The following is a 27,518-nucleotide window of genomic DNA, read 5'->3' on the forward strand; positions in this document are numbered from 1 at the left end:
GGCAACTAACTCATGGTCATTCACGACCATTGACTCTCGCTTCCACCAAGAACTATGCCATCAATCCAAGGAAACCAGCTACTCCCACCTAGAAGGTACGATGACCCCATAGTCCACGATCTGCCCATGCGGTATGTACCGCCATCTGCTAACATACGCTTCAACTGTACCATTACCACCATTGGACGTAGCATACACCCCGAGCAGAGACCCTGTGATGCAACACATCAGTCCATGTACTCCTCGTTGGCGTGGAAGACACCATACCGGTAAAGTGACCCGCCCCAGCACTCACAACAGTCGCAGATCCATAGAATACAATATCCTTATACTCTCGACTACCGTGCGCTCTCGCTGCAAACCGGTAAGTCGTCTCGTTCACCGCTTGGATTTGCAACCGGACGCGATCCTCTCGCCAACGTTTCGGAAGCGGTCGGATCTCTATATGTTGCTGCTCAGTACGGTTCTCACCGATGTCGATGACTCGGAAGATGAGCTCTGGGTTTCGCGAGTTATTGTCACGGCGCGTAATGCCCAGATCCAGGTGTTGCTGTGGTGTTAGGAAGACGGTGATGCCGGCCTCCTCGCCGCCCTTCGTAGGGTTATACTGAATGTCTGCCTCGAAAGTGAAGAGCGAGTGTGTCTGTCTTCGTGCAATGAACGTACGGTTCTCTGCAGCTGGGTTGGCGAGATTCCCTGTGAGATTTGTCTTTGACGGGTACAGGCGAAGAGAGAAGGGTTGGTTCTTCGGAGAAACAGTATACGAGGTCAACTCCTCCGGCAAGCTCCAGTGAACAAGGTGCTTGGGGATGGAAGAACCAGGCGCAAAGTCAATAATATCAGGCCCGTCTACGGCCCGAGTCCCATGTGGCAGCCACCTACTCCGCGGTGGCAGAGTCGATCCATCCATGATCCCCCGCACAGGGTCCAGCTGCGGCCATTGTCCTTTCTCCCACGTAACCGAAAACAGAACGGTTTCCCTGCCCATGGGGAAATTCGTCCATTCGGGCCCGGATCTAGTCGCCAATGCGACACCGAACCAATCCCCGCTCGCAGACTGGAAGAAGTCTGCATGGCCGACGGTTTGGAAATACTCGGACGTGTTCCGGTTCGTCACGATGGGATTCCTTTCGTAGGATGTGTATGGTCCTCTGATATGTCTTGACCGAGCAATTGTCTGCATGTGATCGACCGAGATCCCGCCTTCGGCTATAGTGAGGTAGTAGAATCCGTCTTTCCTGTAGAGATGCGGACCCTCCGGCCAGGAACCTCCTGTTCCGTTCCAGAGACTGTATTGCTGGCCGAGTAGTTCGCCTGTGGTCAAGTCAATGGGCGCCTGGACGATACCCCCGTAGGAACTTCTCGAGGCTGTAAGATAGGCCTTTCCGTCGTCGTCCCAGAATAAGTCCGGATCGTAGCCGAGCGTGGTGATTTCGAAGGGGCCGCTCCAGGCAGAGTGGTCGAATGGGTTGCGAGTTTTGAAAAGGAGGGTCTTGAAAATACCCACGCTCGGTGCGTAGAAGACCGTGATGAGATAGAATTGTCCGCGGTGGAAGCGGAGAGTGGGTGCGAAGATTCCTTCGTCAGGCCGTGGAGTGTTTCTGAACTCGGGAAACTGGCTTGGGTGATGCAGTGCATTGCTGATCAAGGCCCAGGTGCGAAGATCCTTACTAGCATACACCGGGAGACCTGGAAATGCTAGAAAGCTCGACGTCGTGCAGAAGAATGTGTCGTTGGCCTCGGGGGCGAACATGCATGAAGGGTCGGAGTTCCATCCTGGAAGAATTGGGTTGTAGAAATCTGATTCGTAGCGATGCGAGGCAGCAAGGCGCGACAGGCAGATGAGGAGAAGATAGAAGCTTAATATCATATTGAGAGGTGTCGGCGCGTACATGAAAGTCAAGAGCTTAGCGAGAGTTACATAGTATACAATGATAGCAGGAACTGCCAGCCACATCAGCTATATCTGAGGCCCCGGATTATACAGAATAGTATCGAAAGTGACCCTGCTGAGCCCAGCAGACCGAAGTCAATGTAGTAACATCCTACGTAGCATCAGAAACCACGTAACCCTCGCAGTGCATTCCTAACCTCTTAGGTAAGGTCAGAACTTGGCTTTTGGCCTAAAAATAGCACAGCAGTCTCCATGGGATGAGCCATTAAAAATGGGTTTCCAGAGAATCAGAAGCGTGGAGAGAAGACAAAAGAATCGTCGGTCCGTCGTACGAGGGCTCTAGGAGTGCTACACAGCTCAGGACCGTGACATTGAGGTCATAGCTTACGCCTGTCTAGATAGGGGCCAATTGTATAAATTCTGTTTATTAGCTCTTGGAGTCTGTCAGGCAATTGCCGGGTGTGCCACTTTTAGAGTTGCTCGAATTGACCGACTCGAAGGCCTAATCCACCACGGACAATTCCGCGGATCACTTCCTCTGCGTTTCTGTGACACGGACACAGAACCAGGGAAATGTAGGAAAAGGTGAGAGTTCATAATGTTGTCCCATTAAGGCATCAATGTATCCCTGAAAGTTGTGCCAAAGCCCAGATCGTGGAGCCCCTCCTGGTAGAAGCCAACCCACATGACCGCTTTACAGGGACGGGGTATCTGCTAGCGAGTTACCAGTTGCCGTATGCACCAGCTCCAACTGCTCCAACTGCTGCGGGGGAATCAAAGGAAGCCTTATTTGCCTCGGGAGCAGAATCCGGGGCTAAGGAGCGGAGGGAACTGCGTGAGTTGTTCACGCCAGGGCCCACAGTCACACTTGATTCGGCACTGCTTGCATTGGTCGCAGTGGTGGGGGACTTGGGAGGGCAGGCAGTGGCCCGTGGAGAGCCTTGCTGTGGTCCGGGGAAGCCGCTGATTAACTAAGAGGCGTTCTTGTTTTTTTGCGGGGCTCGTAAACCATCCCTCTTTCAGTTAGTTCTGGTCAAGTTGATACTATACAGCCGATGCAACTTCAGCCGGCAGACATTACTACTGCTGTACCTCTCGGTGCATTGGATAGCGATCGGCTACTGTCGACAAACGCACTGGACAAGTCAATAACCGACGAGCAACATATAAAAGGCAGCATGCTGCGACAACTGTGAGGACATCTAAGCCACTCAAGACCAACATGACTCTGCTTTCGGCTGCCGCCGCGGCGCTGTTGCTCGCCACAGCAACCTCCGGACAAAGAGTGCCTAAACCCCCTCGCCCGGAGGCCATTGACATTATTGAACTTCCTCTGCCTCCAGTCATCTCGAGTGAGGAGGTTGGCGCGTGCACCCAGAGCGCCAATCCGCACCGAACTGGCTGCATTGGCCAGGACTTTGTGGACTTTCAATCCGGTGACTTCACCCCCGACGGCAATCATGTCGTCGTGAACCTCCTGTTTGTTGGCGCTCCTGCGGCTCCAGATCCCGCCAGCATCTACACCGGCGAGCAGCTCATTCTTGTCAAGACCAACGGCAAAACCTTTGCAAATGGTGACCCGTGGCGATGCATCACCTGCGGAGTGCCTGTAGAGAACGCCCAGTCGATAGACCCCCAGCGAGACTATCCTCATGTTGCCCGAAGTGGGAAAAAAGCTCTGTGGGGGCACAATATCATCGATGCCGGAGACACCCTCTTGACTAGCGATGCCTGGACCCCCAACAATACCTTCATCTATCCCATCTTCTGGCCCGTGAGTGCAGACGGTGAAACTGCCGGAGTGCCTCGCGAGATGCGCCTCCACCCTGACGACGTCCACATGGGCTGGAGCTCATTTACCGACGGCGGCCAGAATGCCTTCTTTGGTCGCCTGCAATTCAACGCAAACCCCTCCACCGGCCCTATTCGTGCCCCTCGATATGACCTCGTCGATATCGATCTTCTCCAGGACACCGTCGGCCCCAAGTCCCTTGTCGTCAACGACAAGGGCGAGCTAGAGCACCACCCGGAAGCCGCTGGGGTCGGCGAACTTCGAGGCTTCAGTGGCTCCGGCGACGAGATCCTCTACGTTGGTCCCACCGTCGAGTCCTGCAACCACGACATCTATGCCATCCACCTCGTCACCGGTAAAGTCCGTCGCCTTACCAGCCACCCCGAGTACGCCGATCCCGTCGCCTTCTCCCCCGACAACAAATGGTTCTGCACCATGGATACCCGCGGCTCCAACCGCCAGATGTTCCTCTCCGGAATGCGAGGCATCCCCCCGCTAACCGACGGCCTCACCGTCATGGCCGCCGCCTCAACCCGCAACAACTACCACCGCCGCTTCTTCCAACCCATCGTGATCGACCGCCACGGCGACCGCGGATCCTACTACGGCCAGCAAGTCAACGCCGGCGGCGACGAGAACTGGAACGGCCGCGCCGACCCGGCCTTCTCCCACGACAGCACCAAGCTCGTCTACTGGCAGGCCCTCGTCACCTCCCCCGCATGCGGCGGCGTCAACCCACTCGCCTGTCCCGTCTCCGACGCCGACGGCGGCCGCGTCTACCGCGTCATGCTGGCCAAGTTCAAAAACCGCAAGCCCACAAAGCCCGCCCCGGTATTCAAAGTCCCCAAATCCATCCCCTGGGCCATCCCACACCCGCCCGGCAGCGAATTCCCGACACCGCTCTACATCGAGCCTGGAAACTACATCCTCCGGGGGAAGTTGAGCGGTACCGCCAACGCGAGTTTCATTGCAGACCCGGCGACGGGCAGAACGAATACTATCTCTGTCGAGTACGACAACTACTCGGACTACCCGGAATACGTGATCAACGGAGTCGAGTCGGTGACGTCGACGCCTGATCCCAGCGGGAACGTGTGGATGAGCCACCTGGATTGGACGTCGGACCTTGTCGGCACGGGGATCGAGAAGGCTACCAAGAAGACGGGGCCCGGGGGGTTCCAGCTGGCGATTGATGCGATGTATAATGTTTTCGACTCTAATGGCACGTTGACTACGACCATCGATGGGGTGTCGTATTACCAGCCAGCGAACGGGACATAGTTCAACTAGTTTGCGGGTGTCGGCAGGGTGGACTATTGAGTGCTGTCCTGTATATAGCAATAGCAGCATAAAGCCCTAGCCAGCCCTATGGCTTCATCTAGTGTTTGGTGGGAAACAGCATGTAGGAGCTTATAGGAGATATTTCATCAACAATATACAATGCTCTTTTGAAGATCCAAACTGTCCCTATGGAACCTAATATTCTGTTGAAGTGTAGTGTTCAGCGAGAAAGAAACCAGCCACCCGTACCTCAGATTCAATTCCAAACAGTCTCTATCTACGCAATAAGTAAAATGCTCTACTGAAATACCAAAAGAAAGCAGCCACGTCTACCACTCCTCCACCAGATCCAAAATAACCTCAAATTCAAATGGCCCCGTATACAACCGATCCCCCTCAAACGGCATCGGCCCACAAGACCCAGACCCCAACCCATGGTGCTGATAATCCAAACTCAAGAAAGTCCTCTGACTCTCCCTAAGCTCAAACGGATGCCTCGCCCGATCCAGCTTCTGCGCCGTATGTCTCCTGGTCGTGAAATTAAATGGACCATGCGCCATCCGCGCCTCCAACACCGGCACCCCGGGGATCCCCGCGTCCCCCTGTAGCCGCACCCACGAGACGTCGCCGCGGCTGCCGTATTCCTGCGGAACTTCGTAGGGGACGTACAGCTCAGAGACTGTCATGTCATACAGGCCTACATGTGCGGCTTGTTTCTTATCTCTGTACCCCTCGCCGGGACCGCGCCCGAACCAGGTAACCCGGTTGTAGAGTTTGGGGAGGGTGAGGTCTAATCCTATGCGCGGGAGGAACTGCGGAGCCGGAGAGGCCATGCCATCCTCTCGATGTTCGAGATCGCCCTTGACACGGACAGAGACGGATTTCAGGTCCGGTGTAAATGTATACGTGAGCGTTGCGCGAATCGCCCAGGTTAGGGTTGGCGGGGCGACACGCACGGTTGTTGTTATGCTTACGGTGTTGGTGTCAGCCTGGCGCTCCCAGGTGCTGTTTATCACGGCTGGGCGCGCCCAGTCGAGCATGCAGAGCTGCCATTCGGTGCCGTTGCCGCCGAAGCCTAGGTCGTTGGAGGTCATGGCGCGGTAGATGCTTAGTTCGGGGCCGTTGAGGACAGCGGTGCCGGTGGGGGAGGTCCAGTTGAAGCCGCCGCGGATGAGGTCGAAGGTTATTTGTGCTATTGTGGTTTGGGAGGTGAGGATGAGGCGGCCGGGTTCGGGACGGAGGGCTGGTGGTTGAGCGCTAGATGCTGGGGTGGGTGCTGGGTTGTTGGCGGGTATGGGGTCTGCTGATGGGAGGTGGAGTTGAGCCCAGGCGATCTCATGGCCAGCTGGGGCCCAGGGGGTCTTACTTTCGAGTCGGAAGGAGAGGTTTAGCCAGCGATCGAGGGAGGAACCCTTCTTTAAGGTTTCGAGGCAGACGGGAGGCAGATGCAGGACTCCTGTTGACCCGGCTGGGACATGAGGCAGATCCAGCGGCTTCATCTCGGTGGCCTTGCGATCGCGCACCGTGACCTCCCACGAGCCAACGAGATGCGACAGGTCTGAGAAGAAGTAGTGGCTCTTCAAAGTGACCGTTCCTGCTCCTGCGTCAAACTGCTCCACCGTCACCGGCTCGCAGACCTTTTTGTACTCGGCCATGCCTGGATTCGGCGTGTGGTTCGACCACATCAACCCATCCATCACAAAGTCCCCGTCATTCAGCTTGTCGCCAAAGTCTCCCCCGTATCCATAGTACGGGACACCGTCGTCAGTTGTTGTAAGCAGCCCGTGACTCGCAAACTGCCAGATAAAGCCCCCCTGCAACTGCTTCTCGCTCCGAAACATATCAATATAGTCCTTGAGACCTCCCGGTCCATTACCCATTGCATGCCCAAATTCACACAGAATAAACGGACGGTCAACATGTCTAACCGCGCGTTCCTTCAGCTCCTCCAGGCTATGATACATTGAGCTATAGAAGTCCGCCGTGAGAGCCTCCTGATCAGCTTCATAGTGGACCAGCCTCGTCGGATCCCGCTTCTTAACCCAGTAATACATAGCAGCGAGGTTCTGTCCGTAGAACGCCTCATTACCAAGCGACCAGATAATCGAGCAGGTCGAGTTCTTGAACCGCTCAACAAGCTGCACTGCCCGATCAACATAGGCCTCCTTCCAGTCTGGATTGTCGGATGTCCACGGCCTGCTATTGACATATACCTGTTCGCGGAACTCGACGCGGCTCAGCTTCGCCCCTGTCGCGGCGAGCCGCTGGCGCTCGGGCTTGTAAAAACCGTGGCATTCGAGGTCTGCTTCGTTGATGACGTAGAGGCCTAGCTCGTCGGCTACTTTGTACATGCGGGGGTCGTTGGGATAGTGAGAGGTTCGCACGGCGTTGATGTTGTTCTGTTTCATTATGACTAGGTCGCGCCGCATGAAGTCGTAGGGAACCGTACGCCCGAGGGTTGGATGGTGCTCGTGGCGGTTCACGCCGTAGAAAATGATCGGTTGGCCGTTGAGGAGAATGTTTCCGTTGGCAATCTCAACACGCCTTATCCCGATGCGTTGGGGGATCACTTGGCCGCTGCTAGGGCTGGTGAGCAGGAGCGTGTAGAGCGCAGGGTGCTCAGCAGACCACAGCTCGAGGTCTGCACCGGAGACTTGAATCGTGATGCTGCTGCGACCAGTTGATTCAGCGAGTAGCTTTCCCTGCGCAGAGAATACCTTCAGGCTGAAATGCTCGATGTCTCCGTGCGTGTCGACCTTGGCTCCGATCTCCGCCTGGTCGAGGGTGTCGTTGAGGCTGGTCGTCAAAGTGAAATCCGATATCCCCTGTCGTGGAAACGCAATCAGGTAAACATCACGGAATATCCCCGATAGCCACCATTGGTCTTGATCCTCGATGTAGGTTCCGTCGCAGAACTTATAGACCCGCACGGCGAGCGTGTTGACACCACCGTCGTCTAGGAAGGTACTGATGTCGAACTCCGCGGCATTACGACTCCCCTGACTGTATCCAACCTCAATCCCGTTAACCAAGACATGGTATGAGCTGTCGACGCCTTCGAACCGAAGCCGTACAGTGTGCGTGCGCAGATCCCAGGTCTTGGGGACAGTGAACTTCCGCCAGTAAGAGCCAGTTTCATTCTCCAGAGGCACATTCGGCGGGTCGACGGGAAACGGATAGTTGACGTTTGTATACTGCGGGGATCCGTAGCCCTGCAGTTGCCACATGCCTGGCACGGTGATGTTCTCCCATAGCTCCGGGTCGGCGGCGATCCAGTCGGGTGCCTCGAAAGGGGAGAGGTCAAGGCGGAATTTCCACGAGCCGTTGAGAGAGTGGTAATATGCGCTTTTCGTAGGATCGAAGGTAAGTGCGGATTGTTCGTCGGGGTAGTTGTAGAAGTGGGCGCGAGCTGGCAGTTGGTTGCGCTGCAGGACTGACAGGTTGCTCCAGTCTGGCTGTGCTGCGGGGAGGGCCATCTTGAGGAGAATGGAGGGATGGGTGCTTGACAGAAGCAACAGTGTGCTCTGGCGCAGCTTCTATACTCTACACGTCTCCAACGGGCTGTGGGGACACGGTGAAATTATCTAGAGAGAATCTCTCCGCGGCGCAATTCCATGCGCAGCAGCCTAGCGGTCCTGGCTTGATCGTAAGTCGGAAGGATTGGAGGAGTACGCATGATTCGTGGCGGACCGGGACACTACGGCTGTCTAATATCTTAGAGCAATGTCTTATATCAACAATTTAACTAGACGAAATATCCAAGCACACTTAGTACTTCTCATACTTGCACGACTCTTCAACTGTCAATGCAACCTCCCCAATCGCCGGTGCCTCGAGCGATCCGTCGTTCATTAGGGCAAATCTGTATACCCCCGGCTCCAGGACGCGCTCATACCTCCGGTTGAACAGCGGCAGATACCTGTCTACTTCCAACTCTAACGTAGCGGCTACAGTCTGTCCCGGTAAGACTTCTACGCGTCCAAAAGCGACGAGCTGCTTGTTGGGCGTTGTGACCGATGACCCTTGGCGTCTCAGGAGGTAGATCTGCTTGGATTAGTAAACCATTGCAGAGGAAGCTGCGATGGAGCAGAGCTTACCTGCGGAACGTAGGTCCCGGTAACACTTCCAGTGTTTGTGACGGAGACAGAGAAGGCCAGAGTATCACCATGGCCGAAGAGGCCGTTCTGTCTATCCTTACGCGTAGACCTGGCACCTTTCAATTCCTGCGAGAAGGTGGTGTATGACAAGCCGTATCCGAACGAATACTGTATCTCAAGTCAACATAAGACCAACCCAACATAACAGTGGCGCTTACCAGAGCTGTCTTGGGAATGTCAAGGTGGTAAGGGATATGAGCGGCGTCCTTGGTCGTGCGCTGGCTGTGGCTGTGTCAATAATATATCAACTACTGGCAGAGCCACATACTTGTAGTAGACTGGAAGGGCGCCTGCATCATACGGAACGGTCATTGTTAGCCGTCCACCAGGGTTGACCTTTCCGAAGAGGACATCGGCAATAGCCTGCCCGGCGGCTTGGCCGGGGAAGCCCTGCATAGGGGGTTAGTTAGCAGATGAAGCACATGATACCAGCAAAGGGGACGCACAGTGCTGAGAACTGCCGCGGATTGCGCGTAGAATTCTGGAATAGCAAAAGGGCGGCCTCCCTCTAGGACCAGGACGACGGGCTTTCCGAGAGTAAAGATGGCCTGTGCCAGTTTTGCTTGTCGATTGTTAGCAAGATCTTGACAGGTTTGGAGAGGATCAAACATACTCTGGCCCTTGGACAACCCCAGAGTGGCGCGGTCCCCGTTCTCTGCGTCGCTGTTCCAGGCTGCCCCGACGGCCAGCACGATCAGGTCGGCATTTGCTGCGACTTGCGCGGCCTACGGAGTATGCTTTAGTGTCCCATATCAGCTCTCGTGGTAATATACTGACTCACCTGCTCAACTGCATCCTTTCTATCCACCAGGTTCCACCATAGATGAACCCGAGAATGCACTCCAGCATTGCTTGTTCGTGGCCAGTTGGGATGCACCCGGCATTCAATGCGAACATGGTGCTTAGTGCCAGGCTTAAACACAAACTCGGATCCACCTGGAGGCACCGCGGATCCATTCTCCACCGTATATGAGTACGGCATGATCTCTCTCATCACCGAGCCAACGTCTCCAGATTCTGCAACGAGCTCGCCATCGATATACAGACGCGTAACTGTTTTGGGCGTGGCGGCGACACCGATACAGCCGTGGACTGGGCTGCTCACGGGTACCTCCAGCTCGCCCTCCCAGACCAAGCCAAAACTTGTCGACTCCAGTCCAATCGGTGGATACAGGCCCCAGTCACGGTTCGGGGGCTCTTTTGTCTCGTATACACGTTTCTTGAAGTCAGTGTCATGGTAAAACGTTGCGTGAAGGCCACCCGCAGAGCCATCGGCTGATAGGAGATATCCTGGGATAGGATGCTGAGCGTGGTAGTCCCAGGTGTCTGCTCCCCATGCCGAGACCAGTTCAATGCTCTTTCCATCTGGTGTTTTTGCGAGGTGTTCGAGAAGGCCCTGTCGGATGCTACTGGCCCTATCGGTGGGAGTGGCTCCCCATGTACCGCTGTAGGTGCCGAAATTAAATGTTTCTGTGAACGGTCCAACCAGGGCTAGCTTCTTGATCTTTTTCTCAGACAGCTGCAGTGGTAGCGTCGAGTTCCGATTCTCCAAAAGGACAATGGATTTCTGTGCAGCCTCGAGCGCCAATGGGATGTGCGAGAGTGTGATGGCATCGGTGTCACCTGCCTCAGATTGATACGGGTTATGGAAGAGGCCTAGATCGTATTTGGTCTCCAATACCTTTCTGACGCGCTTCTGTAGCGTCGCCAGCTCGACTTCCTTGCTCTCCACGAGCTCTGCTATTGACTGCGCAGCCAGTCAGGACTAGTCGACTCCTGCGAAGGGGTTTTACTCACGCTTACGATGATCTCGGGGGTAAAGTCGTAGAGAAACATCGACCCACCAAGATTCAGCCACTCGCGAATGGCTTCAGCTGGGTCCTTGCAGACCAAATGGCCGGTCACCGTTTCCTCGAGGCCTATCACATATTAGCCCGGTAGCCCGAGACCGCATAGGGCACATACCACACCAATCCGTTATCACGAATCCTGCAAGAACAGATGTCAGTATCCGAGTAAACAGTAGGTACTGATGGGCGTACCATCAAATCCCCATGCCTCCAGACGCTCGTAAAGGAAGGGGTCAATATGGGCGGGGATCTCGTCAACTGCGGTATAAGCCCTATACAGCGTGTCAGAAACAGACATCCAATGCAATATCCCATGAGTCACATACATCATAACACCCTTTGCTCCATTCCCTTGCTCAATCACAGCCTTGAAAGGCGTCAAGATCTCCGACAGCAATTCCCGCCGACCACGACCAGCCCACGCATTAGAGTGCAAGCCCGCCAATGGCGCTCCATGGCCAGCAAGATGCTTCAAACGTCAGCCTTTATCCCCAATAATATAGCAGCCCGGGAATTCCAACCTTGGGAACCGCAGCCACAGCGTCATCCCCCCCGATGTCCCCATCCTTAGACAGTCCACGCACATACGCAACACCTAAATGCGAGACAAGCACATAATCCTCGCCAAATGTTTCTATTTCCATCCAGTCAGTCCAACCCCCCAAAGACACAATTTGTTATTGAGGGCAGCATACCCTGACACCGACCATACCGCGGCTCCTTCGCAAGATCCAGCACAGGCGCAAACCCAACATGAACCCCTACAGCCCTCCCCTCGCGACCGAGCGCGCGCCCAACGCGATTCACTAGATCCGTGTCGAAGGAGCTGGATAGCGCCAGCGACTGCGGGAAACAGCTCTGGCGGTGCGACCACACCGTGTGCAGGCATTCGCCCGTGGTCATGAGTGGGATTTTCACCCGGGTGGTTGAGAGGTTGAGAGCTTGGAGGTCGTTGAACTGGGAGGGGTGCGTGGGGTACCTGCAGTGAGCGCAGCTGGTTAGTTGGGTCCGGTTTAGAAGGAGAGGGCAGGTGCAGGTGGGAACTGGGGGATCTACCAGTCGAACATGGCGCCGATTCCGGCGTCTGGATCAATATGTTTGATCCGGCCTTTGTATCCTGTCAGCGTGACTTGGTTTGCAGGGAAGCTGGAGGGCCCCTTACTGTATCCCTCGTGGTCGGAATTCTCGCCTACGATCCAGTTTCCTGAGATGAGTAGTAGTTGGGCGGCTAGCAGAGTCAACTATGTCGTATACAAGGGAGAGAGAGAGAGAGAGAGAGTACCCAGCTCCTTGACTGTCATCTGCGATAGGAGGTTGTCCAGGTAGGCGTCCCTGTGATCGAGCTGGGCTGTGCTCGGTATAGGCCTCTCGACGGGGGTATCTTGACTCATCGTGGAGATGTTGTTTGACGTTGATCACTGATTCTATTGAGGGGCACAGAGAGCCTTTGATATATACTTATACTCCAGAGAATACGACAGTGGAAGTGGAAGTGGAGACCGGGTTTTTAGAATTTCTCCGTTGGTAGGTAGACTGACTACACCTGCAACGCCCACTGTTCCCCCCGGGACAACTGCAGAGCCAGCTTCTCCGACGCCTGTGAGTCCATCCTGGCTAGGATATCGACTAGGATGTTCAACTGTGCCCCGGCGCGTTGGCGAATCGTCACGTTGTTCGACCCTTGTCCTACGGCCAGCAGCACACTCCCGACAGCACGCGTGATCTCGACCTATTTAGCTCAGTATGTATACTCGAATCTACAGAAGATCCAACCTACCTCGGGCTCTCCTAGTTCTACCAAGTGATGAAACGGCACGCTCTGCAGGTTATGGATAAAGTCGCGCGCCACATTGACTTCCTCGCCTGCGAGCACTGCATTGTCGTTGCAGAATCCAACTACAGCCGCCAGGCCAAGGTGTCTGCACACGTGAATAATCAGCAGTTTTGTGTAGAAGTATGCAGAGAGCAACCGGTATCGTTTCGAGACATAGCACGGTCGCTCCTCGTCACTGATAGTACTGTCTCCCTGTCCATAGACCGCCGGCGGCTGCAGTTCCGGCGGTATATTGTCGAGGGAGGCTGTGAATTCAGCGTACATGTTGGCAATGGCTACAATCTGCTGGGGATCGGTGCTGAGCGCCGGGTCGATGTTCGGAGCCCGTCGCCCGAATGCGCGGATTGCGCGCATCAGCCGCGCTGCCGACGACCAGGTCCGGCGGATCTGGTGAAAGGTTCGGGAGACTCGCGTCTCGAATTGGTCTGATTCCCCAGCAATGTCCGTCTCTATTAGTGGCACATGCGCCCTTCCGGTCTCTAGAAGATCCAGGTCTGTATCGAACAATGGCTCGTAGAGAACTAGAGCCCGATTCTGCATACATTCAGACGATGCATCTGCCGTGTAGAGCGACCAGAATGCATTGCGAAGCATTGCTGCTTCCAGTGGACTGTACTGGCTGACGATGCTTTCGCTATAAAGTCGCATGCGACGGGCGATGAGCCCTGCTTCACCGACCAGATGCCAGGCCAGCCCTGTATCCCCACTATGGAGCTGAAGGCTTGTGGATAGCAGCATGCGGACCTGCAGGGAGGTTGCGTCCGGCTCGCGGAGGTCGTCATCTTCGTACTCGCGGAGCATTTGGCGGGCGGCAATGAGGAAGGTGGGCGCCACGGCACCGCCGTAGGGCATGGCAGACCTGCCGTACAGGAACGACAGGGCCGCACAAAAGGCCGTCAGAACGGCAAATGCTCGCATAAGCGCTAGGTGTTCTGCGTCCTGCACGCCATCGAGGCTCGGGAGCGAATCGTGGTCCTCTGAGCCGAAAAAGTAGACGGCATTTGAGTGAAGGCTCGCTTGATGCAGGATCGGAAAGGAGCGGCGGAAGTAGAGGGAGATGCAGCGGCGAATTATTGTGATCAACGGCACACTGGGCACCTCGACCCGGACGCTTTCTGCGAGATTGTCTCTGAGCCTCACGAGGGCATGAAAGCCGCCTCCCAAAGGTTCGGACTTGACGGGGTTGTTGGCAGCAACAACCAGCTCCTCGGAGCCATCAAGTCGTCTGACCCGTCGGCGGTCTCTGAGTCTGGGGCCTTTGGGACCTCGTTTGCCAATAGGCGAGTCATATGAGCAGGGGCGAGAGGAGATGCGGCAAAAGGAGCATGGGTCAGCTCGATCGCACTGCGGTACTTGGATTCATTAGCCGCCAGTTGTTGCTCGGAGGGCAATAGCCCGATGGCAAGAGGCAAACGCAATTTAGTCGTACCTTGATCTTGCGTTTCCGGCAGTGGTCGCAGGCGCGTTTGGCTTCCACGGAAAGAGGCATCGCTGCTGTCTGGGCCAGGAGGGATCGGGAGCAGTCCCTTCGGCTTTAATAAGTCAAGGAGGATTTTCCCCGGCCCCAGAGGGCTGCAGTGAGGGCACCAATCGCTTGTCTGCGAATTTCCCCGCGGGTTAAATAAGTGCTGTGGATTCTTCCAGGCGTATGGGACCATTACTCCAATACCCCATGGGGAATGCTCCATCGAACTGCATCAGCCAGGGAGAACCCGGCTGGTGTGTATATGTATGGATACACTCCCTCACATTCCTTGCGAGGTATCCCAGACACCCCTGTCAATCCACCTTGTTTACTACTCCTCTACTCTATGGCTGCCCAAGCAGAAAGCAGGCCCATGGCTGAGAAGCCCCAACTCGATGCTCACATCGAAGACTCGCTCAAGCCAGACGAGATTGTGCGTGAAGCCAGAGAGCGTGGCCAGGGCAGGTCCGGATACGAACACCTGACGCCTATTCAAACCGTCAAGATGTTCAAGTTCGCGACTCTCATGTGTGTCATTGCCAGTTTGTGCGCCGGTACTGAGGGCTACCAGGCTGTGTAAGTTGCCACCCTTGAAGGCCAAATTAATGTCAATCTAATCCAGCAATCCAGCATGAATGGAAGCATCCTCGCCAATGTCGGTTTTGTGCGCCAGTTTGCAACCAAGGCCGATGAGACCGGAAAACCCTACCTCGAGTCCCCCATCATCACTGGCTGGAGCATGATCATGACAATCGGCCAGATGATCGGATTGGCTGGAACCCCGTTCATCTCCAGTCACTTCGGACGCAAGAAGGCCATGTACGCGACCTGGGTCTTTTTGGTCGCCAGTATTCTAGCTGAATCTCTGGCTCGCAAGTGGGAGGTCTGGCTGGTTGGTAAGATGCTGGCAGGTTTCGGCGTCGGCGGCATTCAGGCCATCTTCCAGGCATACCTGGGCGAGATAGCTCCTGTGCGCATTCGTGGTGCCTCGATGATGCTGTATCAATTCTGGTGGGCGCTGGGCTCCTTCTGCGGCCAGATCGCCTTGCGTCAAATCAACGAGACCAATCCCTACAAGTACTTGACTGCCATCTATTCCCAATGGGGCCATGTTGGCGTCATGGGCATCATCTTCTTTATCCTCCCCGAGTCGCCTTCCTGGTATGTTTCCAAGGGCCGCGAAGCGGATGCAAAGAAGACGATGCTGCGGCTCTACGGCAAGGCCGAGGGCTACGACGTCGACCGCCAGTACAACCTGATTGTGATGCTGCTGGAGCACGAGCATGCCCTGGCCGTAGAGCAGAACCGCGAGCATTGGTACGCCATCTTCCTGGGCTCTAACGGCCGTCGAACCTGGATTGCTGGCTGGTGCCCACTCGCCATGCAGCTGATTGGCATGAAAGTCTTCCTCACTTTTGGGACCTACTTCTTCCTGCAGGCCGGCATCAAGCAGCCATTCACCGTCAAATGCATCACCTCCTCCATCCAGATCGTTGGCGTCATCTTTAACGTCCTCACCGTCGAAAAAATCGGCCGTCGTCCTCTCGCCTGCATTTCTTGCACCGTCTGCTGGCTCTGCTGCATTGTCGTCGGTATCCTCGGTGTGGTCGACGAAAACGATGCGACCACTTATGTCTTTGTTCTCTTCGCTTGCATCTGGAGTAAGATCTCCTTAAGTTAATTGACAGTCACCTACTGATCTTTATCCCCAGACTTCTCCCTAATCACCATCGGATCCGCCGCCAGCAGCACCGTCGGCGAGATCTCCAACGAACGCCTGCGCCCATACACAGCTGGTTTTGCACAGCTGGTCGCCTGCGTCACGGGTATCATCATGGACGTGCTGATCCCATACATGCTCAACGAGCACCAATGGGGCTGGGGCTACAAGACAGGCTGGTTCTACGCCGTGTCCGGTGCTTTCGCCACTGCTGGCGCTTGGTACCTGATTCCCGAGACCAAGGGGTAAGTGGAGTGAAACCTATGGATTTAGTAACAGGATACTGATTCTCGTTTAGACGATCTGCCGCTGAGTTGGACGAGCTCTTTGAGCGGAACATTCCCGCTTGGAAATTCAAGCAGACTGAGACGGCCACGCAGCAATTGCTCCGATCTGAGGAGAGTGAGGAGAAATAGCTCTGCACAGTGAAGGCCAAACCTCATGGCTGAACGGTGCAAGATGGCTTGTCTGCTTTTGCAGGAGGGGGCTGTAGGATCGTGAAAGTGGTAATTGGGAGTCTTTAGGTCATTGCCGCTCGGATTGTAGTTAGCTTCACGAGGTTTACCTTGACGATGAATGAATGATACATACTTTGGAGGCTTGCCAACTATTCTTCGTCTGTATATTGCGTCATGATATCGTTTACGAAACGATTTGTAGGTTTCATTCGGAGAACACTGCCTCTGGCTCCAGCAACCTCGCGTGCATATCCATAGCGTAGTCACGTCATGCACGCAACGATGTTCGTGGAGACAAAGCAAGCAAGACCAATTCTCGATCAGCTGCGAGTCGCGGGCTCCTGGATCGAATGGCACTACCCCGGCCACCGAGCCCCCCTCACTGCTGCGGTTTTGGGGAATTCGAGCCTGCACCTGCCGGTTCGGAGTAGCGCTGACGGTCCCGTCGTGAGTGGTTAGTATATCAGAATATTTAAGCACCAGACCCCCTTGGCTCGGTGCAGGTGCGGTTATTGTTGCTGCTTTCCACCGACACCATGGACCCGAACACCTTGCGCTGCTGCACCACCAAACCACGAATCATTGTCACCTCGGACATTTCCAATGAGCCTGATGATGCGCAGTCTCTCGTCCGGTACCTACTGTACAGTAATGAATTCGACACGCTCGGTCTGGTGGCGTGCACTTCAAACTCGCTGAAAGATCGAGTCTACCCTGAAGACATGGAAACCATCATCAGGGCCTTTGGGACCGTCGTTAATAATCTTAACGCACACGTCCATCCAAACAATCAATACCCAACTGCAGACCACTTACTCTCCCTCGTCAAGACCGGCCCACCTGTCTTTGGGCGCCAGGCTCTCCAGCCGGATGTCCCAATAAGCTCTGGAGCAATGACCATCATCAACAGTCTCGAATCATCTACCGAGTCTCTGTGGGTTCTATGCTGGGGAGGCTTCAATGTAATCGCCCAAGCCCTATACCACCTGCAAAAAGCAAAACCAGCAGCGGAATTCGCCCAGCTTCGCAGCCGTCTCCGGGTATACGCCATCAGCGACCAGGACGACACAGGCGTCTGGATCCGCATCAACTTCCCCGACATCTTCTACATCTGCTCGCTCTACGGCTGGAACCAGCTCATTCTCGGTGCATGGAACGGCATGTCTGGCGAGTTGAACGCCCCCTTCCTCGACGCTGGCGGACCCGACACCTCCCTCGTGGACCGCAGCTGGGTCAAGAAACACATCCAGTCTATCGGACCCCTCGGCGCCGTCTACCCAGACTACACCTTCGCCGTGGAGGGAGACACGCCTTCCTTCTTACATCTCATCCAAAACGGGCTCGGGTCACCCGACTACCCGGAATGGGGGGGTTGGGGCGGTCGCTATATCCTGGTTGATCTAAGCGGGCAGACAAATCACTACGCCGACACCGTGGATAGGGTAATAGGCAAGAACGGCGAAGCATTCATCAGTCCACGCGCAACGATCTGGCGGTGGCGCGAGGCATACCAGAACGACTTTGCAGCACGGATGCAATGGACGCTGTCCCCAGACCGCGCAGCAGCAAATCACGCGCCAGTAGCAGTAGTGAACGGCAGCTTGCCGGGGCCAGAAATGGTCCATCTCGAAGTAGAACCTGGATCTGAGATCCTCCTCGACGCATCAGCGAGCTACGATCCAGACGGTGGACGACTCTCTTTCCACTGGCAGCAGTACAAGGAGCCGACGAAGGCCCATGCGGAGATCCACTGGCTGACAGTCGGAGAAGTGAAAGTGACGGCTGAAAATGATGATGGGTCAATTGTCAAGGTCGCGATTCCTGAGCCGCATATCTGCGCTATGCATCCGCTTACCGGGGAGGCGGTGGAAAGGGGGCAGCTTTTGCATCTCGTGTTGGAAGTTAGGGATGATGGAGTGCCGGCGATGCTTTCTTATAAGCGTATTTTGTTGCAGGTGGTGAATGGGAGGCTGAAGGGAGGGACTGGCAAGAGTTTTATGACTTGGGGGGAGGCGTATGCCAGTTACCTTGGTTAGTTATCTGGACAGGGCACGTGGATCCTACATTGCCCCGACCGAACTTCACCTTCACTCCAACTCCTCCTTCACACATCCATCATCTCATCTCATCTCATCATCTCCATCATCTACTTCTTAGAAAACAAATGGAATGCATCCCCGCATGAAAATTAAATGATCCTACCAATGCAATGGAGGCTCCAATCATCAAGCGTGCCTGTGATCGATGCAGGCGGAGGAAGATCAAGGCAGGTGTTGACTGATTTAACATCACCGTCATCGACATACTGACTATCTCCAGTGTGATGCGACACAGCCGTGCTCGTTCTGTCGCATGACGGACCACCCATGCTCATATCAAGTGCCAGCCCGGAGAAGGGCCTAGGTTAAAGACTAGGACACAGACCCAATATCCCCATGCCCATGCACCTAACCATAGCCCGGCCGACATAATCAACAGTTCTACCCCGGGCCATCATGCACCGCCACCGCCAGAAATGTACCTGCCACTGCAAAAACTACTTGCCGATCTCGAACATGCTGTGCCCTTTATACCTGTGGATAGTATGGTACAATTATGTATAAGTGCCTTTTTTCAGCGCACTTTTCATACCGCTCCCATCTGCCATGAGCCGACTCTACGAGCAGATGCTGAATTCTTCTTCGGGAAAGACAGTCCAAGCAGCCTGTCGCCTTCCCCAGATGATCCTCCCACCCAGGCAATCAAGATCATGCGATCCTTCACCTTGCTAACAACAGTATGTGCCACAATGGCCGCCCTCTACGGCAGTCACGGCAATACAGTTCCTCACGGCTCCGCAACAGCCTCGGTCTTCCTACGAGCATCTGTCGACATGTTAAAGCAGTATGAAGACTACGACCTTCGACACCCAAACTCGACCTCTCTCAGCGTCCGAATTCTGCTGGCTGCTTGCTTCCAGCAATGCGCAGGCGAAAACCCATATGCTTTCCATCTAGTAGGGCAGGCGAGTTTGCTTGCGCGCACAATGCAACTCCACACCGAGCGCGCAGTCAGCCAATACGACAATGATCTGGAAGTAACCCTGCTCCGGAACAATTTCTGGGCCCTCTACACGGCAGACAGTTGCGGTGCCTGCACCAGGAACCGCCCGGTCGTGCTGTACGAGCCGCTCTTTGACGCGGATATAGACCTTGAGGAATTTGGGAATCCTCAAATTCCGTTACTTTGCCTGGTATCCTCAGAAGATCCGGGCTCTGAAAGATCTATTTTAGAAGGCTTCCATCTCATTCGCCGACTCTGGTCCCTCGCGGCAGAGCTGCTCTCTACAATCCGAGCGTACCGTCGAAATACACTCAGACGGCCAGGGCTTGCTGGGCTGACCGTCCAAGCGGAGGGCGCAAAGGTTGCGCACCTGTACTCTGAGATCACCACGCTTGTGGAGCTGAACAAATTGCCACTTTCATTACAGCCGGTTGCTGAGGATGAGCATGACCCACCAGTAACGTCTCCCAAATTTGGCTATAGTCTACAAAGGCACCGCCTTTTCTCATCATTCCACTGTGCAAAACTCATGATTATCCATGAAAGCACTCAAAGTGGGTTATCGACTTTCCTCGGCCTCCAGCAGGGGAACGAGGATGCGGAGAAAATCAACACCGCCCGCGCCTTTGTCCATGTCCTCCAGAACTCCCCCTTCCACTATCTGCAGGGTGGGGGAGAAGTCGCAGTAAGTAGTCGCTTACAGAACATGAGTGCCTAGCGGGTTGTTTACTGATTGTATAACTAGGTTGAGCTGATCCGTGTTGTTGGAAGCATTCTCCTGGAGATTCTGTCCACCTCGTCTGTGATATACAGAGAACCTGCACAGTCAGTGCTTGACTCGATCCTTGACCTTCTTGCGCGTCTCAATTCTAAAGCTTCAGAAAGTATACTTAGAGGTCTATCGAGAAATGAGACCTCATATACCGGCCGTTTCTAAATTTCCAATGCGGACATGCTGTACATTGAACCGAAATACATTCATTCGTGTACGGATTGTGTGCCTATATTCTCGCCTGCATCACGCTATAAATCTCACAACTGCCGGCCAAATGGCCTCTCGTCCTCTACACGTTCACATCCTTGTCCTTGCCCTTAACCACAACCGCCTCAACATGGGCTGTACCAGCGGCTATCTCCTCTTTTACCCGCTCAGTACCCCTCAACGCGTCCTCTCCATCAAATATCTTACTGACCTCCTCCAGACTCATCCCCTTGGTCTCCGGGAATGTAAACCAGATGATAACAAGCCAGAGCAGTAACGCAGCCACAAAAACGATATAGTACCGCCAACTCAACGCATCCAGCCCGATGGGATTGACAAACCCATTGAACATGGAGCTGCAGTACTGCGAGAAATTGAAGACACTAAGGCCCTTTGCCCGGAGAGTGTAGGGGAGGATTTCGACCAAGTAGGCGATGGGCAGCGGTGACATGGCCATGTTATAGAATGCGTAGAAGACGAAGACCATCGCCACAATCGCTATTCCTAAAGACTTGGGCTCGTAATTCTGCTGCTCGTTCCGGGCGGAGAGAATAACCCAGATCACAAATGCGAGCATCATTCCGCATGTGGAGACGAGGAAGAGAAATCGGCGGCCGAGCTTGTCAATAAAAGTCGCAGACGTTACGGCAACAGCGAAATTGAAAATCTGCAGACCGCCGTTGATGATATTTTGCGTCTCAGGGTCAGTGATTCCGATGTTTGTGAGCACCAACGCGAGGTACGAGGATATCAGGCTGTTTCCGCACCATTGAATGATGAAACCCAGAATTGCGGTGATGAAGAGACGGTGGATGTTCCCTCCTGAAGTCATCATAAGTGGTCAGCAAACAAGAAAGAGAAAGATAGGAGATGGACATACGGGTGCGGAAAAACTGCAACCAAGAAGTCGACTTTCCCTCCCTCTCAAACTGGAGGGCCGTGATGATCTCTGCAATCTCAAACCGCACCAGCTCGGTGGGCTCCGTCGTCCCAGAGTGGTACTTGCTGAGGATCCGAGTTGCCTCCTCGGTTCGGTCATTCGCGCTCAGCCATCGTGGACTCTCAGGGACAAAGTAGATGAAGATGATCTGCACTATACTGGGGATGGCTTGCATCAGCGATGGGATGCGCCAGCTCCAGCTGTTGTTCATTCGAAAGGTGCCGAAGGTCGTCCACGCCGCGACGATGGATCCGAGATACTAACATAGGACCAAAGTCAGCGGCATTACTCACAGCCTAGATACCGCAAACCTACCCAAGACGTATTATAAATGGCCGTAAAAATCGCTGTGAGTCGGGTATGATAACTCCGCAAGCAAGGACGCCGCAGCAGCTGCGATGAAACTCCCTCCAAACCCAATTACACCCCGGCCAGCAATGGAAACCGGCGAGGTTCTGAGTGCCACCTTGAAGTGCTGCTCCAGCAACGACGATCACTCCGCCGATGGCGATTGGTAGGCGTCGCCCGTAACGGTCGGTTACCCAGGGGGATATTGGGAGGGATAGGGCACCACCAATGACTTGCATTGTTGTTACGAGGCCGAGGATACCGCCGCTGGGGTGGTTGAATTCTGTAGAGACTGTTAGATTCTGTGCCCAGTTGGGATACTCGCCTTTCTTACCTTCCTGCCAGTTCGGCACGGTTTGAATCCCATTGATCATACTTCCGTCAAACCCTCCGATATAACTCGTGAGGAAGGGGACCAGAAGGAGGATATTCAGCTTCAAGAGATGCGGCACTCGCCACCATGGCTTCCCTAGATCGGGACAGACGTCCTTGAGGCGCACTTGTGAGTCGTCCATGTTGAGAAGGCAGATGCAGTGCTAATTGCTGTGGCCTACAAGGATACAGCATGCATGCATGGCGCAGATTATATACTCCGTTCGAAGTTGCCCGGAAAAAGGGACCTGATTTGAACACTCCATGGTCTTGGGGGTAGTTCCGGCAATTGCAGTCAGTCCGGGGCAGCTGGAGACCGAACCCCATGGGCTAGCCCCTACCTACCCCAAAAGCCAAGAGATTCCTTGAGAACCTGCAGGCTAAAACGAGCCCCGATTTGCCTCCCGAGATCCTGATTCCTCCACGGCGAAAATATTGCGTTTGGCTTGGAGATATTGACCAATCAGGTGCGATAGTCCTGTCCCTGCTCTTTTGTATGATGCCTTGCAGGGTGTATGACTTCCCTTCGGGGTCATCCAACTGGTGATAAAGCGTATCAGCATTCAGCCTGTTCTTGCCTCTCATTCCAGCATTTACCCACTGGCGCTTCGACTTTCCTATCCTGCGGGTATATACCGTCGCGTGATGAGCGAGAGAAAGCAGTCAGTCAAGTCAGCCACATGGCATAAACCAGACTCTGCATCCTCAACTCTCGTCTTCTAATACAATCCTTCGAACTCTCGAGCCTTGCAGGATGTCACGAGTTCAAGTCAATCCTATTATCCCGGGGTTTGCCCCTGACCCATCCACCATCTACGTGGACGGCACCTACTTCCTCGTCAACTCGACATTCCACATGTTTCCTGGCCTTCCCATCTACGCCTCCAAGGATCTAGCTACGTGGACTCATATCGGTTAGTCAATCATAGAACACATCTCACACCGACACCACCAAGTCTAACAATGTTTCCTGCAGGAAACGCCTTCAACCGCAAAACCCAACTCTCCCTCCGCCATTCCTTCACCAAGCTCTTCGGCCCCGAAGCCACAGATGGAAATACCCCCAAGATGGCCGCGCAAGGCGGCCTCTACGCCCCCTCCATCCGGTACCACAAGGGCACATTCTACATCGTTTGCACGAACGTCCTGCACAAGCCTGAGCTGCCATATTTCGAGAACGAGTTCCAGAACTTCATCCTCTCAACCACCGATATCTGGAGCAACGAGTGGAGCGATCCCGTGTTCTATGACTTTTACGGTATCGACACGAGTTTGTTCTTCGATGACGATGACAAGGTATACCTGATTGGGTCTGCGAACCCCGCGCCAGCGTGTACAATCCGCCAATTCGAGATTGATCTGAAGACTGGCGCGAAACTCTCAGAGGAGAAACTTCTCTGGGAGGGGATCACAAAAGTCTTTCCTGAGGGACCACACATGTATAAGAAAGACGGGTGGTATTGCCTCCTCATCGCTGAAGGCGGGTGTTTCGAGGATCACCATACAATCATGGCTCGCTCGAGAGATATCTGGGGTCCCTTTGAAGTAAATCCAGCCAATCCCGTAATGCAGAAGGCGGATCCGAAGGGGTATATCCAGTTCACAGGCCATGCTGATCTCGTCCAAGACCCAGAAAGCCAGCAGTGGTATTTCATTTGTCTGGGCGCGAGGAAGACGAGCGAGGGCCGTTTCATCATGGGCCGTGAGACAGTCATTACAACTGCCACATGGCCGGAGGGCGATTATCCGGTTATTGATCCTGCAACGTTGGAGCTACCTTCTTCTATCACCCCTAGACCGATTCCCGAGTGGCCAGTCAAACAGTCTAGCCGGTCCTTCACTCCGTCTCTTGACCTCCTTCACATCCGGGATCCGGATGAGAAGCACTACCGGTACGAGGGTAGCAACATCATCCTCAAACCCAGCAAAGCCTCTATCCACCAGAGCGAGGAGCCAATCTCATTCGTCGGAAAACACCAGAGACAACTTGAGGGCGAGTCCTCAGTCTCTCTATCCCTCCCCACAACAACCGTCTCTACCTCGTCCTCCCTCGAAACCGGCCTCTGCTACTACAAAGACGAATTCCGCAACATCCGCCTTTTCTACAGCGCACAGACTCGAAGAATCGTCCTGCATGTCTTGAACAAAGCACGATCTATCGACAGAGTGTCATCAAGGGAGATTGAAACTTCTTCTACTTCTGCGTCTGCACTCTCAATCCGCCTCGGAATCTCATACACCGAGTCCGGTTTCACATTCTTCTTTGCGGAGGGTCAGAACGGGCAGGAAAAGCAGGTTATTGGCGAGATTGACACCCTCGAAATGACTGGGTATGGTTTTGTGGGACCGGTTATTGGGGTTTTTGCCTGTGTCGATGAGAATGAGAATGAAGAGACTGAGGTTACATTCAGAGATTTCAGGGTTGATTGAATTCGCATTAGTTGAGTTGGAAGGATGGATGGCTCCTTGGAGTAAATAGAACTAAGAATCGATAATAGAGAATTTACAGACTCGGTATCTACCTACCGCGTCGTGACTACGTCGAAATGATTATCCTTCCGTATCAATCATTCTGATGCCGGGCCATTGGTTAGTTAGTTGCGTCAACAAGGCTTTCTTGGTAAATGACTGTATATAGAAGGGATATCATGAGGTCTAATCTACCTACACGTCCAAGGGAAGGGTATTTCAAGTACGTACGCGGACAAATATATATCTGGGGTGGAAACCCGTGGATGGTCCTCATTAGGCAGAGCGGTTTCTGGAGACGGTTTAAAGAGATGATATAATACAATGAAGGGCAATAGCAGGTTACTTGCGTGAACGGCGTGTTGAGAATAGATCGATTGATGGGCGGGTAGGTTCGGTAGGAGGTTACTGGAGTCTGGAGTCTGGAGATGGATCGGTAGAATGTGTGGCGGTGACGTTGATTGACTAAGAGGAGATGCATGGTACAGGTGCAGGTGCAATAGTTCCATTTCCATTTGATTGTCAGCGATTACTGTTGTTGTGGGTGGTTAGGAGATTGTTCTGTAAGCAAGGGGTTGTTGGTTGATGGATGGATGGATACCCACTACCATCGGTGTCGGTGGTGTTCCCGGCTGCTGTACATTCTAGTGAATTTTGGATTCAGAGCTCAGTATGCATTTAGATTGAAAAGGAGCTCCCCAACTGGTTACTCCGGCAGAGAAACTAGACTGGAAAACGTCCTACGAAGAGATTCAAATACTCGATGGTTAATGATCATAGATATGCGATATTCATTGTACAGACAGGCATGTGCTTGCTATAGACTAGATACAGTTGAATATAATGATGATGGATTGCTTGCTTGCATGCTATATTTTGTGCACACTCCGATCCAAATCCAAACTCCAGGCAAAACCGGTTTTGCTTGCTCGTGCTCCGCTCCATCCGTATATACTAGCGCCAGAAAAAACAGAGATAAATATGTGGGTGAATAGGTATAGAGAAGTGAAGAACAGAATCGTCAAAATCGTCAGGTCGTCACACGGACTCATTAGGTTGATTAGGTAGTCCGCGGTTGTAGGTTTGAGGTGAGGTGAGGTGAGGTGAGGTGAGATGAGAAGGTGAGGAGGGAGAGGTACTTTTCGAGTCGAGGTCAAAGGGTATTGTAGTAGGAAGGTGAACTGAGGCAAGGCGAGGCGAGATCAACCGGCGATCCGAACGGGCATGCACTGAGCCGGCGAGAAGCCAAAGCCTTGGGCTTTCTCGAGACACCGACGACCCTTGTCGACAATGCCGGCATCTTTCTCTTTCTCAGACATGGGAGCAACGACCTCAAAGTGTACGTGGATCTGCTCGTCCTTGGAGACAGCGGCAGGAACAGAGACCTCAGGCTGCTCAAGCTTGGCCTCGGGTGAAGGGAGGACCATCGGCTCCTCCTGCTCATCTTCCTTCATGGTCTCCTCCTCCGACTCGTCATCAGTCTCAAACTCAAACGAGGTGATCTTGGTGGCGGCCTCCTGCTGGGCCCATTCTATTGACTTGACATGCAGGCGGAAGTGGCTGAGACAGCGGCGGATATCCGGGTCTGCGGCGGTGGCCTCGCGGGCGAGTTTTGCTTTTGAGAGGTTTGTGAGTTTGTAGGAGAGAGAGGATCTATCGGCGAGAGGAGGGAGGCGCTTGTTTGGTGTTGAGGTGGAGAGGGTCTCGGGGAGGGCGTTGACGGCCATTATAATTGCGGCCGGGGGGGGGATATTATTAAGGTTGGATTGGGATATGAGGGAAGATTAGGCTTCTGAGGGTATAGAAGCGAATTGGACAGTTTTATGGTCAAGACAGCATTGACGGTGGGATGTGTAGGTGAGGGAGTGGGAAAAACTGAAGAGGGAGGGAGAGGGAGTGGGCAGAGGGGAGGGAGTTCTTATTGAGAGGGCGTCTGGGTGCCCTGGCTACCGGAGTGATTATTCTCGTGAGTCCAGTCCAGCAGGCCTGGCCAGACTGAGCAGGGCGACTAGGACGGGACCCCCAAAACAGAAATCCGGCTGAAGGAGCAGACTCTGCAAGCGGAGATCTCTGGGTCTAGACTGACTGACTGACTGCCCCCAACCCGGTTTCCGGTCGCTGTTCTCGCCGGTTCACCGCACTGCAGCAATCATACGACGGTGGTCTTACTTTGAATCCCATTTTCTGGTCGCGTTTATCTAGAGTTTCATATTTTTATCGTGTCTACGGAGTATATACATCTGTGGCTTGATGGCGTGGTGGTATAGCAATCTCCTAGAATCTGGAGACACGCAGGGACAGCGAGGCCGGCGCAAAATCGAGCAGGCAGCTGACCAAGTCCGTGTGGGGCAGACCCATCGAACATTCGATATTCGGCTGATCACGTTGTCTGACTCCCACAGGTCTACGCGTCGTCCAAGCTCTTCTCCAATCTGCTGATTCTGCTCTATCCATGGGGAAAAGAGCCTTTGCTTTCTCCAGTTTCTCGTCTTTCATCTCCCACCCTCCAGTTCCATCGCATTTTTATCTCCTCATTTTTCCAGTTCTCCTTTAGCGCCGAGTAGTCACGAGGAAACATGCATGCATATCAAACAATCCCATTGGCTTCTTTTTGCGGGGTCGTCTAGTCCCCAAGCAGCTAGTCCGTAAACTAACAAAAGACGGCACTATGCCTGACTGAGGCTAGCAATTGCTTGGCCCTATGGCGAGCACTATCAAAGTCTTGGTTATGTCATTTTGCAGTCATGCTTTGCTCTCACCACTTCAGCCTTTGGATATCATTCCACATTTCTTACTGATCTACTCTACGCTTATCTGGAACGGACTCTGAAATAAACGTCAGTCCTTTCTTTCATTCGTGGGTTCGCATCCCACGGCGGGTAAAGTCTATTGTCAATCCACGGGGGTAGACTTT

The 27,518-nt window shown here is 54.0% G+C and overlaps 12 protein-coding genes across 12 annotated transcripts; 6 read left to right on the top strand and 6 right to left on the bottom strand.

Moving 5' to 3' along the window:
• Positions 1 to 78: 78 nt before the first annotated feature.
• Positions 79 to 1,870, bottom strand: BJY04DRAFT_229081 (glycoside hydrolase family 43 protein; the record flags this gene model as incomplete). The annotated part of the gene is made up of 3 exons (XM_073718980.1): positions 79 to 212; positions 268 to 441; positions 472 to 1,870. 3 exons carry the CDS (start codon positions 1,868 to 1,870, stop codon positions 79 to 81), a joined length of 1,707 nt encoding a protein of 568 aa, XP_073569364.1.
• A 1,246-nt stretch (positions 1,871 to 3,116) lies between these two features.
• BJY04DRAFT_208664 (uncharacterized protein) lies at positions 3,117 to 4,967 on the top strand (the record flags this gene model as incomplete). The annotated part of the gene is made up of 1 exon (XM_073714015.1): positions 3,117 to 4,967. One exon carries the CDS (start codon positions 3,117 to 3,119, stop codon positions 4,965 to 4,967), a length of 1,851 nt encoding a protein of 616 aa, XP_073569365.1.
• Positions 4,968 to 5,190: 223 nt separating this feature from the next.
• Positions 5,191 to 8,443, bottom strand: BJY04DRAFT_229082 (glycosyl hydrolases family 2, TIM barrel domain-containing protein; the record flags this gene model as incomplete). The annotated part of the gene is made up of 1 exon (XM_073718981.1): positions 5,191 to 8,443. One exon carries the CDS (start codon positions 8,441 to 8,443, stop codon positions 5,297 to 5,299), a length of 3,147 nt encoding a protein of 1,048 aa, XP_073569366.1. The 3' UTR covers positions 5,191 to 5,296.
• Positions 8,444 to 8,735: 292 nt separating this feature from the next.
• On the bottom strand, positions 8,736 to 12,365 carry BJY04DRAFT_220148 (glycoside hydrolase superfamily; the record flags this gene model as incomplete). The annotated part of the gene is made up of 15 exons (XM_073716784.1): positions 8,736 to 9,011; positions 9,065 to 9,232; positions 9,283 to 9,346; positions 9,393 to 9,514; positions 9,571 to 9,686; positions 9,738 to 9,849; positions 9,906 to 10,871; positions 10,922 to 11,043; positions 11,090 to 11,113; positions 11,167 to 11,246; positions 11,301 to 11,443; positions 11,496 to 11,608; positions 11,670 to 11,953; positions 12,031 to 12,202; positions 12,257 to 12,365. 15 exons carry the CDS (start codon positions 12,363 to 12,365, stop codon positions 8,736 to 8,738), a joined length of 2,871 nt encoding a protein of 956 aa, XP_073569367.1.
• A 146-nt stretch (positions 12,366 to 12,511) lies between these two features.
• On the bottom strand, positions 12,512 to 14,297 carry BJY04DRAFT_220149 (uncharacterized protein; the record flags this gene model as incomplete). The annotated part of the gene is made up of 3 exons (XM_073716785.1): positions 12,512 to 12,703; positions 12,752 to 14,152; positions 14,238 to 14,297. The coding sequence occupies 3 exons, from the start codon at positions 14,295 to 14,297 to the stop codon at positions 12,512 to 12,514; spliced, it is 1,653 nt and encodes a 550-aa protein (XP_073569368.1).
• A 349-nt stretch (positions 14,298 to 14,646) lies between these two features.
• BJY04DRAFT_229084 (general substrate transporter) lies at positions 14,647 to 16,409 on the top strand (the record flags this gene model as incomplete). Its single annotated transcript, XM_073718982.1, has 4 exons — positions 14,647 to 14,849; positions 14,904 to 15,934; positions 15,986 to 16,238; positions 16,292 to 16,409. The coding sequence occupies 4 exons, from the start codon at positions 14,647 to 14,649 to the stop codon at positions 16,407 to 16,409; spliced, it is 1,605 nt and encodes a 534-aa protein (XP_073569369.1).
• Positions 16,410 to 16,987: 578 nt separating this feature from the next.
• On the top strand, positions 16,988 to 18,861 carry BJY04DRAFT_229086 (uncharacterized protein; the record flags this gene model as incomplete). The annotated part of the gene is made up of 1 exon (XM_073718983.1): positions 16,988 to 18,861. The coding sequence occupies one exon, from the start codon at positions 16,988 to 16,990 to the stop codon at positions 18,485 to 18,487; it is 1,500 nt and encodes a 499-aa protein (XP_073569370.1). The 3' UTR covers positions 18,488 to 18,861.
• On the top strand, positions 18,829 to 20,494 carry BJY04DRAFT_94026 (fungal specific transcription factor domain-containing protein). The gene is made up of 2 exons (XM_073721342.1): positions 18,829 to 20,178; positions 20,239 to 20,494. The coding sequence occupies exons 1-2, from the start codon at positions 18,967 to 18,969 to the stop codon at positions 20,428 to 20,430; spliced, it is 1,404 nt and encodes a 467-aa protein (XP_073569371.1). The 5' UTR covers positions 18,829 to 18,966; the 3' UTR covers positions 20,431 to 20,494.
• Positions 20,495 to 20,557: 63 nt separating this feature from the next.
• Positions 20,558 to 22,278, bottom strand: BJY04DRAFT_208668 (uncharacterized protein; the record flags this gene model as incomplete). Its single annotated transcript, XM_073714016.1, has 5 exons — positions 20,558 to 21,297; positions 21,356 to 21,674; positions 21,731 to 21,762; positions 21,840 to 22,046; positions 22,098 to 22,278. The coding sequence occupies 5 exons, from the start codon at positions 22,276 to 22,278 to the stop codon at positions 20,558 to 20,560; spliced, it is 1,479 nt and encodes a 492-aa protein (XP_073569372.1).
• BJY04DRAFT_193709 (glycoside hydrolase family 43 protein) lies at positions 22,176 to 25,207 on the top strand. The gene is made up of 3 exons (XM_073711945.1): positions 22,176 to 22,265; positions 22,321 to 23,049; positions 23,112 to 25,207. The coding sequence occupies exons 2-3, from the start codon at positions 22,890 to 22,892 to the stop codon at positions 24,563 to 24,565; spliced, it is 1,614 nt and encodes a 537-aa protein (XP_073569373.1). The 5' UTR covers positions 22,176 to 22,265; positions 22,321 to 22,889; the 3' UTR covers positions 24,566 to 25,207.
• A 156-nt stretch (positions 25,208 to 25,363) lies between these two features.
• BJY04DRAFT_94065 (uncharacterized protein) lies at positions 25,364 to 25,739 on the top strand. The gene has a single exon (XM_073721343.1). The coding sequence runs from the start codon at positions 25,448 to 25,450 to the stop codon at positions 25,670 to 25,672; it is 225 nt and encodes a 74-aa protein (XP_073569374.1). The 5' UTR covers positions 25,364 to 25,447; the 3' UTR covers positions 25,673 to 25,739.
• Positions 25,379 to 26,798, bottom strand: BJY04DRAFT_193711 (uncharacterized protein). Its single transcript, XM_073711946.1, has one exon. It carries the CDS (start codon positions 26,329 to 26,331, stop codon positions 25,807 to 25,809), a length of 525 nt encoding a protein of 174 aa, XP_073569375.1. The 5' UTR covers positions 26,332 to 26,798; the 3' UTR covers positions 25,379 to 25,806.
• Positions 26,799 to 27,518: the final 720 nt, after the last annotated feature.

This window comes from Aspergillus karnatakaensis (assembly GCF_047715665.1).
Source record: "Aspergillus karnatakaensis strain CBS 102800 unplaced genomic scaffold BJY04scaffold_37, whole genome shotgun sequence".
NCBI lineage: Eukaryota > Fungi > Ascomycota > Eurotiomycetes > Eurotiales > Aspergillaceae > Aspergillus > Aspergillus karnatakaensis.